Source organism: Gouania willdenowi, unplaced genomic scaffold, assembly GCF_900634775.1.
Source record: "Gouania willdenowi unplaced genomic scaffold, fGouWil2.1 scaffold_129_arrow_ctg1, whole genome shotgun sequence".
NCBI lineage: Eukaryota > Metazoa > Chordata > Actinopteri > Blenniiformes > Gobiesocidae > Gouania > Gouania willdenowi.
The window spans coordinates 361901-373416 of NW_021144877.1; the positions used below are offsets into that span (position 1 = coordinate 361901).

An 11516-nucleotide genomic window follows, 5' to 3' on the forward strand; every position below is an offset into this window, starting at 1 on the left:
CAGAGGTTTTGCTGAATCAATCAATCAATGTATTAGAGATGAACAGAAAATGAATCAACAAGTCATAACAAGTCAATAGAAGAACAGACACTCATCTAAAACACAGCTGTGGTCCTCAGGGTCTGCTCACTCCCTGGGCCCCAAACATAGATTTATCAGTGTTTTTATATATTTAGAAATCAAATGATCAGCTACTTGTAATTAGTTAAAGATGTCATTTACTGGTGATTTAAAGCAATACAAATTATGTTTAAGATTTATTGATTTATTCTTTATTATTGATCATTAGATCAGATGTTCTGAAACTGTTTGTCCTTGTTCTGAAAATGACAGCTAACAAGTTGACCTGAATATATTTTATGAATAGATTTATTGAGTATAAAGATATATAATTATAGTATTACACACAAAAAGAAACCATGAATAATAATCCATTCTAACATTCCCTCTCTTCACACTGTTTAATAGTGTGACTATAAAAAATTATGAATAAGACAGAATATTTAATTCAGACTATCTTTTAATATGTTATATTAACGTTATTTGGAAATTATAATATCAGGTTACTTAAAGTAAGCTTGTTAATTTATTTTATTTTTCCTTGAATTTTTTTTCAAGTTATATTCCTATTTTGTTTACCATTAGAGTGGGCCAAAAACTTTTATTTAACTTTATTACATTTATTTGGATTTACTGTTAGACTATGTTTTAATATAAGAAAAAAGTTATAAGTAGAACAGAACAAAATACAAACATGATTTGTGTTTAAATTAAATATACACAGTAAACTTGAAATTAGCCACTTATATTTATCCGTACAAACAATAACTGAATACATGTTCATCAAAATCAATCTTATAAAACATCACATGATTACAAAAGGTGTTGTAAGAATTATTCAATACATATTTTATAATTTCTTTATTACATACAACCACATAGTGAGGTGAGTCTATGATTGCTATGTAGTGTGTGTGTATTTTATTTTAATATCACTTCTCTTTCCATGTGAATGTGAAAACCCACAGCAGGAACCTTAACTGATTGATTGATTGATTCTTATTTCTTAGTGAGGAAAAATACATTCACGGTCCTGCCTGCCCCCAGCGACCAGTCAGGAAATGACTTTCAGAAATTACTATGAATCTTTATAAAGATTATATGGAAGCTTTTGAAGCACAAACAACAAAAACACGTGATCACCCTCTAATATAAACTGTGTAGAAATAATCTATCAATATAAGATAAAAACCTTTGTTAAGTAAAAATCAATTAAAGCACAGTGATATCGCTTACTCATTTAAATTACAATTATATGAATCCATGTTAGTTAATTAGTGTTATTCTATCAGCTGTTCTATTTCCTAACTGAGCAGGTGGTTTGTTTCAGATTATTTTAATTTATATATAAAGTATTTTATCATTGCCCTGTCTTGTAGCATATTATATTTATTAAAAATGAATAAATCATAATTAAAAATAGACTAAATCAAATACTTATCCAATGGTTTCTGTTCTCAGCTGGTGATGTCTGTATCCTGTGAACAAAAAACTACATTTATATACATTTCAAAGATTGATTATGATTTTTTGAATATTTCAAGTTATAATTTCTATCTAATTTTATCCATGTCTACATATTTATTTATCTATCTGAGGATATAAATACACAAAAGGGTTTTAGTTGAGATTTTTAGAACATAAAGAGAGGGTAATGACAATATTCTACACAGGTGTTACATAGTATTCAAACTGACAGAGATTATTAAAGAAGTGAATAAAAAAGTAAGAAAATAACTCAAAGAACTGTAAAATAAATCAAATCATTAGAATAAAACAGTAATTAGAACAAAACACAAATGTAACCAGGTGTTATGTTAATTTATGCCTTTACTAATATATATATAGATTACAAAGGAACAGATTTGTGATTGTATTTATGTCTTTATTATCTCTCTAAAGAGTCCTAGTTAAATCTATAGACCACGTATCATGTACAGTTCAGCCCCCCCACCTTTGATTAGACGTTTTAGGTGGTGAGGTTGTTTTTATAACCTCAGGTGATCAGCCACTGTTCTGCATTCTGGGCCAGGGTCTATACAGTATATATGATTCCTCAATATATGAAATAATGTTATCCATGTCTGTTATTAAGATCATTAGTTCATTTACCTTTTAACTAAAAATATGACTTTTATTCAAGCTACAACTGTACAGTGTTGTGGAGTGTTACATTGTGTATGTACTGTATGTGTGTATGTATATATGTGTGCAAACAGCTATCCTTCTATCACATGATCACTCACTCAAAGACACGCCCTGGTACATTTTTCACTCACAACACGTTTCTCTCAGTTATACATAAAGTGTCATCATCCATCAATCAATCACTCTATGACACGCCCACTAGCACACTCACAACACGTTTCTCCCATACATACAGCATGACATCATCCTTATTCATTCACCCACGTGTGTGTGTGTGTGTGTGTGTGTGTGTGTGTGTGTGTGTGTGTGTGTGTGTGTGTGTGTGTGTGTGTGTGTGTGTGTGTGTGTGTGTGTGTGTGTGTGTGTGTGTGTGTGTGTGTGTGTGTGTGTGTGTGTGTGTGTGTGTGTGTGTGCGCGCGCGCGCGTGTGTGCGTGTGTTTCCATAATATCTTATTTAATCAATGTTTATATGTTGTAATTATTCTGTTGTGTAAGTGTTTATTTTCTAGGTCAAACAATGTTATTTTTATATTCTTTCTGTATCAGTTGTGAACAAGTTGTGTTGTGTGTTATCTAATGTTCTTTCTACCAGTTCACTGCAGTTCACACAAGATATAGTTTCATAATCATTCATTTCATTCATGTCAAAAAGAGGAGAAATTAATTTCTGGTTTATTTATTAAAGCTGTTTTAATTTAATATATGTTGATTTGGACATTTCTGATTTAAGATCAGAAAAACATTTGTTTGATGTGTGTTTTGTTTCTATGTTTATTATTATTAAATAATGTAATAATGTGAAAGTTGTGACTTTTTAGGACATTAGTGATTTTAAATGAAATATTCAAAATCAAACTAAAACAGAAATATTGTTGTGTTTCCTATTTTTAACTTTTCAATAAAATAATTACTGGTTTATGGAGGAGATGTTTTTATGTGAAACATTTCAAATCTAACTTTGAAACAAAGGCTGAACTTTTATAACAAAGTTTCTCAACCAAAATGTATTTTAGTTTATTTTCCTAATTTTATATTACAATTCAAGTTTTTTAGTTTGTTCAATAATTAGTATTTGATCTTATTTCATTAATGTATTAATTTTTTAATTAAACATGAGACAAATAACAGAATTATTAGCGTTATCTATAAAACTTTATGGGAATTTAACATATAGTTTTGATTTAATGATTTCTAAACTGATGTGTTTCATGTTAACATACACCAGAAAACCATTAAGAGACCAGCGGACACCACCACCACTAAGCTTCTATGTAATATCAATGTTCAATGTTCAGGGTCAAAGTTCATTCCTAGTGGTTCAAAGTCTCCATTTATTCAGATTTCATATTTTAGCAGCATCAGCATTATTGTTTTCTGTGACGTGTCCTTCAGTCTTTACTTGTTTTATCAGGAGGGAATGATTAGAACTCTTTAGTTTAGTCTTTTCCCAGTAGCAGAGTTTTTTCAGAGTGTTTCCTCAGAGTTCATTCTGTATTTGTCCATAGTATCCATAGCAACGGTCATCATCCAATCACTAACAGCCACTGGTAGATGACATGTCCCAGATCAGTCTCATTTAGATTATTTATCATCATTATTCTTATTTCATATTTATATTGATCATATTATTGTTATTCTTTTCATTTTTCTTACTCTTATTTTTATGTTTATTATTATTCATATTATTATTATTATATTTCTGTTTTGCAATAGGCTGATGTTTTGGTGCTTGTGTTATTTCCTGGTTTTATTTATTTTGATGTCGGGTTCTTGTAGGAAACAGTTTGTTATTTATTCTGAGTTTAACATAATCAAAACTATCTGGATGGAGCCATTTTGAGTCTATAAGGTTTAATAATGTGTGTTTGGCTATTTTCAAAAAACAAAGTTGTCCTGATTTTTTATTTTATTTTATTATTACCCAAGAGGTTTTTGGTAAATTGTCATTAAAACAAAAGTATTTTATTATTTTTTTTTATTGCCTTATTTAAGTATTTGTTTACTTATTTCTTCATTTAATTCATTCATTTTTATATTTATTTGTGTCTCAGTCTAAATGTATTCATTTAATTCATTTTTAGCCTATTCTAGTTGTAAAAGTTAAAGTAGTAAAAATATCTTTAAACTAAAGTATTTTATAATTTTTATTTCTAGTGTTAATTATTTGTGTAAAGTTGTTCAGCTAATGTTCAAATCTATGTTTCTTTTTATTTTCTTTTTTTCATGTGTGTTTATGTGTAGATATATATGTATGGGTGTTTATGTATTTTATCAATCTCTATTTATCAGTTATATATGGGTGTGTAATTATATGTGTTAGTGTAAATATATGTACATTTATGTGAATTATGTTTAAGTTTTAGATACAAAGTCATAAATATATTTTATCAAGATTATTATTGTTATTTATTAAAGACAAGTGTTGAGAGGTTAGTAAATTATACTTCTGTGAATATGTATTGATGTCTTATGTTTAATTTTTATGTTTTTGAAATAATCACTATATACAGTCAATCAATAAATTGAGTAAATTATTTGTTTACTATTAATCCCTTAATAAAAATAATCCCATCTCTTTTAATTGTTTTATGGAATAATGTACTTTTACAAAGATATATGAAACAAAGAGGTTTGTTTATTCATTTATTTCTCATTGTAATGTATTAGAATTCATAAGACAAATGTATTTCTAAAGGGAGAATTATACTGTAGTGTGTGATATTATCCACAATCAAAAACTAAAAAGAATAAAAAATATGTGCGACTACCAAACTTATTTAAACTACAAGTTATAACTATTAAGAGCATTTTTACTTTATACATGAAGGACAAAGACATAAATACTAAAGAAAAAACCCATTTAAACAAATTAATTAATGTTTGGTTTTGATATTATTAACCCAAATAACTACTGTAATCCTATTAAACAACAGCAAAAACATAAATAAAGTTATTGTTCATTATCAGTATGTCAACTCTAATTAGAGGAAAAAGTAGAAATGAAAATAAAGTAAAACACACAAACAACTAATCATGAATGTCTATTACATTATTTAGTTTGAAATTAACTACGTGCACTCACACATTTAAATGCTGGAACATTCCTTTTGCACGTCAAATTTTAAATGGAAATAAATTTATTTAAAAAAAGATGATTTTTAAAGACTACATTTTGCTGCCACTAAGTCTTAAGTAGGTGTCCAGAGTGTCCCTATGATTCTAATTAATCTATATTTACCTTTTATTAACCTTTGTACAGGTTTGCTTTGTGTGTGTGTGTGTATATATATGTATATGTATATATGTATATATATATATACACATATATATATGTGTGTGTGTGTGTGTGTGTGTGTGTGTGTGTGTGTGTCACAAACACAATATTCAATAAACCATTAAAATATAGGAGAACAGATTTATAAAATACAAACAATGGATATGGAGTCATTAGGTTATTGCGGTGTTTTTTAACCTTTGGGTCAGCCTGGAATTAAATTGAGTTTAAATGTCTAGTAATTGGTGAAAAAATAGGTAAAAACTGATTAAAATTTTATTGTTAAAGTTTTTTGAATTATTGTTTTTCAAATACAAATACAATAAATATCAAATAACTGTATCTTATACTTTAACTTTCTCAAATATATAAATCTAGTTCAAATAAAATTCAAAAAAATAAAGTTTATATCAGAATACTAGTTTAGTTTCCAGGTGATAAAAAGTGTAGATATTAAAAGCTACAGGAGGGGCCCAACAAGATGGTTTGTACCCAGGGCCCAAAATGTGGTGCTACGCCCCTGGTGCACACTCACAGCCAGGGTCTGTAACGCACAGACATCATCAGTTCTCAGATGAATATATGCACTATTAGCTAAACTTCACAATAACACTATAACAATGCAATAGATTAGATCAGCTGACATGAACCTGAGTCACTGCACCATCTATGTTTGTCACGTGACTCCAAAATCCTTTTATGCACACCACAAGGAAATAATCTGACTATTTAAACATTATTTAACAACTCTCCACATCCATTACACACAGAACACACAATCATAATAACACACTCCATCTCCATCACCACCACCTTGTAAAAATACTGTAGTGTGACGTTAAACTGTATGAATAGATATGAAAGTGTACGGTGGCACCATGCTCTTACTTTGAGCTGCAGGGAGGCTTGCCATGGTTACAGGTGTCCAGATGTGGAGATGTGCTCTGGGGGCGTGGAGATAAAGTCTCTCATGAGGTGATGAATGTCCAGGGAGTTCAGAATCTGTGTGTGGGTGTGCATCAGAGAAATGTGTGAGAGTCTTTTCTGGGTCATGGTGCTGCGTACCCATGTCTTCAAAAGTCAACGTGAACCTGTGTTGATTAGGTCTAAAAATAATTACATTCAAATACAAAATACACGTAAGAGCCTACGTGTGTCAAAATCATTTCCCTAAATATTCATAATGAATTTATAAATTGTGCTAAATATTTTTCATAGACTACATTTAAACACCTACATTCTCACCAATAGGGGGAGCTGCAACACCCCCAGCACCCCTACTTCCTGTGGCCTTGCTGAATATTCAGTTACTGTTGATCAACCTGATTTATGATGGTATTAATGTTTGTAAACACAGACAGATTAGATGTGATCAATACGTTAGATCACATGATCACATGAGTTCTGATTGGATTTCAGCCTAGGTGACCAAATAGTGTATATATACATATATATAATAGTGTATAGTTAAGATCAGAGGAGGTGGAACCAATCAGTGAGGATGAAGAGAGGAACACTTTGAAGGAGATGAAGAAGGTGAAGCTGTTGAAGACAAACCAGTAGAAACATGGAGAGCTTGATGGAGATGGCATCAGGTTTCTGAGCAGCACTTTGGACTCTTTAGGTGTGTAAATCACTGCCTGTGTTTGCTCCTGCAGGGCGGACCATGGAGGAGAGCAGAGGATCAAAGCTGGTGTGAGGAAGTGTAAGTGTGTGTGTGTGTTCATTCAAAGTGTCCTCATGAAGCTCTGAGTGAATGAACATGTCAGTGATACAGAGAGAATGAAGCATCACATGATCAACTGTTGTTTCTTTGTGTCTCATCAGATTTCTGTCACATTCACCTCAACACAAACTCCATCAACAGAAACCTCAGACTGTCTGACAACAACAGGATGGTGACATTTGTGGAGGAGGAGGAGCTTTATCCTGATCATCAGGACAGATTTGATCACTACTGTCAGGTTCTGTGTAGTACTGGTCTGACTGGTCACTGTTACTGGGAGGTGGAGAGGAATGGAGATGTTTCTATAGCAGTGAGTTACAGAGGAATCAGAAGAAAAGGAGACAGTGATGATTGTTTGTTTGGATTAAATAATCAGTCCTGGAGTCTGATCTGTTACAGTGATTTTTACTACTTCAGACACAATAACATATTCACACGTACCTCCTGTCCCTGTGGTTCCTCTGGTAGAGTAGGAGTGTATGTGGACTGTCCTGATGGACGTCTGTCCTTCTATGAAGTCTCCTCTGACTCTCTGACACTCATCCACACCGTCTGTACCTCCTTCACTGACACTCTGTATCCTGGGTTTGGGATTTGGTCCAATGAATCCTCTGTGTCTCTGAGTCCTCTGTGAGACAGACAGACAGACAGACACACACAGCTACACAGACAGACAGACACAGCCACACAGACAGAGGGACAGACAGACAGACACGCAGACAGACAAACAGTCAGACACAGACTGACAGACACAGAGACAGACAGGCAGACAGAGAGATAGAAGACAGACAGACACAGCTACACAGACAGACACACAGACAGACAGACATAAACTCAGACAGACAAACACAGACAGACAGACATAAACTTAGACAAACAGACACACACATGGACAGACAGACAAACACACACACACACACACAGAGACACCGACAGACAGACAGACACACACAGCTACACAGACAGACAGACACACACACACAGCTACACAGACAGGCACTTAGACACACACAGACAGGCACTTAGACAGACACACACACAGACACCGACAGACAGACAGACAGACACACACACACAGACACTCACAGCGACACACACAGAAATACAGACAAAAAGACAGAAAGGCAGGCAGACATACACACACACACACACAGAAATACAGACAGACACACAGCCAAAACAGAGAGACAGACAGACATGTCTATGAGTCCTCTGTGAGACAGAAAGACTAAATGGCTGACTTCCTGTTTGGTTTTGGGCGGGGTCACAATGTATCTTTTTGCTCATCTTGGGGTCAATAATACATGTAAATTTGATGTGAATCAACTGAAAATTAGCCAAGATATAGCATTTAGAATGTGAAGGAATTTCCAGTGACAATATAGGCCCCTCCCACTGATCACAGCCTGTTTTTTCTTCATCACCCATCTTATAAGATTCATCCAACACTATTTTGAAGTCAACATGATATATTGTCTTTCTGCTAGAGCTGTTAGCGTCAGACGCTACTAAAAGTGGAACCATCTGAGAACACAAAGCATGACGTCACATCTGTCTCATGTTCTTCTCCACAAAAGTGAAACTGTTCCTAATTCACTAGTTTTATTATGAATGATGATAAATGTGTACAGAATAAAGCAGATGTTAGTCCATCACCTGAGGATTATAGAGGGGATACATTTTCTATCAGGCACAGTGAGACAGGCTGAAATCATTTGTATCTCCTGATAACATGTTCTGGTCCACAGTCCTGTATCACCATGTGTCTGTGTTGAGAATGTCTGAATAAATGCTATGAAGTTATGATGATCAACAGAGGCTGAATAAAAAAATACACCATTATCTAAAGATCAGATCTCCTGTGTAAAGGAAAGTGAGTTACATCAACAACTGCTGTTGGCAGTGCTGCAGTAAGTTCATCAGAACATCATTGAGTGAAAAAGGTGGATCTGAGTCTGACAGTGTGTTCAAATGTTCACAGTGGTGTTGATTTTACTGTATCACAAGTTGGACACATTGATCTAAAGACTGAATTACAGCGTGTTTGAGTCTAGAACCCAGAGAGTATTTAGCTAACGTTTAGTTAGCAGGCTGGTCGCCTAGCAACATTACACTATCATAGAAAAAGGAGAATATATGACATTGTCAAGCAGATCTATGAATACTATTAACTTCAGCAACACGTATGTACAGAATATTATCATTATTATTATTATTATTAATAATAATATATATCATTTAGGGCTCTATTGTGTCTGCTTTATTTGATTTACAAGGTATATATGAGTTGTTTAATGTGTATTAGGTTTAATATTTAAAATATAATAATTTTTATTTGTTAACGATTTAGATTTTGTGTATTTAGCTCAAACTGTCTTTTTATTGTTAATCTTACTGTCTGGATTATATCAGTTTTGTCTGTTTACGTACATGGTTTTGTTGTTAGATTTAGATTAAGTTAAAATTAGATGTTCTGAAAATAACATTTAATAATATGTTAAAAAAGAAACCATAAATAATTATCCATCTTTAACAATCAAAGCATGATCGTAACAATCCACATTTAGTTTTTATAATAAGCTATACTGATATCTAAACACAGAATTGTAGCTCCGCCCTTCATGCGCACTTCCGCAGCAGGGGATACAGATTCTGTTGGGGGTCACTGCTTTGGTACGACAAAGTCCAAAATGCTTGACCATCACATAATTCATGTAAACTGTTTGTTCCAGAAGTTAGTGGTGGGCAATTTGAATACATTGACATATCTGGGATTTTTGGTAATTTGTCGTCAATAACTGCATTGATTGACAATATTTATACAGTACACCATATGCATGTGTATATACAATATATGTTTATGTAGTTCCATAAATAATTTTTTCCCTAACGTAAATTTGTATTAATGAAAACATTGTTTAAAGATGTGTTAATATGTATTTTTAATTTTCTTTAAAAAGAGGTAATTAAAAACATTAAATCCAGACAGGACACATTGAAAACATATTTATTATTTTTATAAATATTTAAAAATAGACATTATTACTATGCACTGATGCACACAGCCAGCATCACTACTCTGCAACCTAACAGAACATAATTTATCCAGCCATCCTGACTTGCAGCATCATTGGTCTTCACCTTGCAGCATCATTTGTCCTCACCGTGCAGCATCATTGGTCCTCAGCGTGCAGCAGCATTGGTCCTCACCGTGCAGCAGCATTGGTCCTCACCCTGCTGCATCACAGGTCCTCACCATGCAGCAGCAGTGGTCCTCACCGTGCAGCATCATTGGTCCTCACCGTGCAGCATCATTGGTCCTCACCATGCAGCAGCAGTGTTCCTCACCGTGCAGCATCACAGGTCCTCACCATGCAGCATCACAGCAGTAGTAGTGTGAAATTATTACATAGAATAGGTGTGATTACTAATATAATTCATATAAAATGTTCAGTATATCTAATACACATTTGAAACACACCTTGTCATGTTTTCATGACTCATCATGGTCTGTTGATGCTCCATCATATGAAACCAGTCCTGTGACATCACTGCTCCCTGTGTTCCTACAGTAGGTCACTTACAGTACACCCTAACAATATTACATGATTAATATAATAACTTGTATAATACAGTAATAGCCTATAATACTTATAGTATTAAGTATAGTTCCTCGTTTAGTTTAGTATAATTTATTTTCATCATTGTTGGTCTGTTTTAAACTTATGTGTTTTCAATCTCACTGATGGTTTTTAACTTACCTTTCCCATTTACAGAGTAACACAAAGCTTAAAACACTCAATCCATAAGTTACCTTTATATTAAAGCTTGCTGTTTAGAAATCTCTAATATACACTTTAAATTCATAACAATATCACAAAAATAGCTTTCTACATTGTTGTTTTTGTTACATTAACTTTATCATGCTAGCTCGTACTCCAGAATCCATTCCTCATTTTCCTGCTGATATTCATCACTGTACAATCAGATGTCCTAAAGTTATAGTTCATTAATTAATTTAATTTACTACAACAAAATAAATCAAGTTTTATTGATTTTTATTTATTTTATTAGTATTAATTTATTTTATTTAGTATTTTCTTTTATTCCACATCTTTGGATAAAATCGAATTAATAAAATTGAACCTTATGGTTAAGGCTGTGATGCTAACTTTATCCGGTAACGTTAGCATATCTTAGTCTCATCTATTATCTGCTAATGATGCCTCAATCTAGTTTAGCAGAGGATAATGCACCAACAGTCTTTAATGCACACTGTTACGGCTGAATTTACGGTTGACCTCATTT

General features: G+C 32.9%; 1 protein-coding gene across 1 annotated transcript in view; it reads left to right on the forward strand.

Annotated features, from left to right (window-relative positions):
- Positions 1 to 7910, forward strand: part of LOC114458560 (protein NLRC3-like) — a 32606-nt gene extending 24696 nt beyond the window's left edge. The window contains exon 9 of the mRNA XM_028440977.1: positions 7375 to 7910. Coding sequence (XP_028296778.1) covers positions 7375 to 7842 — 468 coding nt within the window. The 3' untranslated portion in view covers positions 7843 to 7910. The remainder of the gene's footprint in view (positions 1 to 7374) is intronic.
- The last annotated feature ends 3606 nt before the right edge of the window (positions 7911 to 11516 follow it).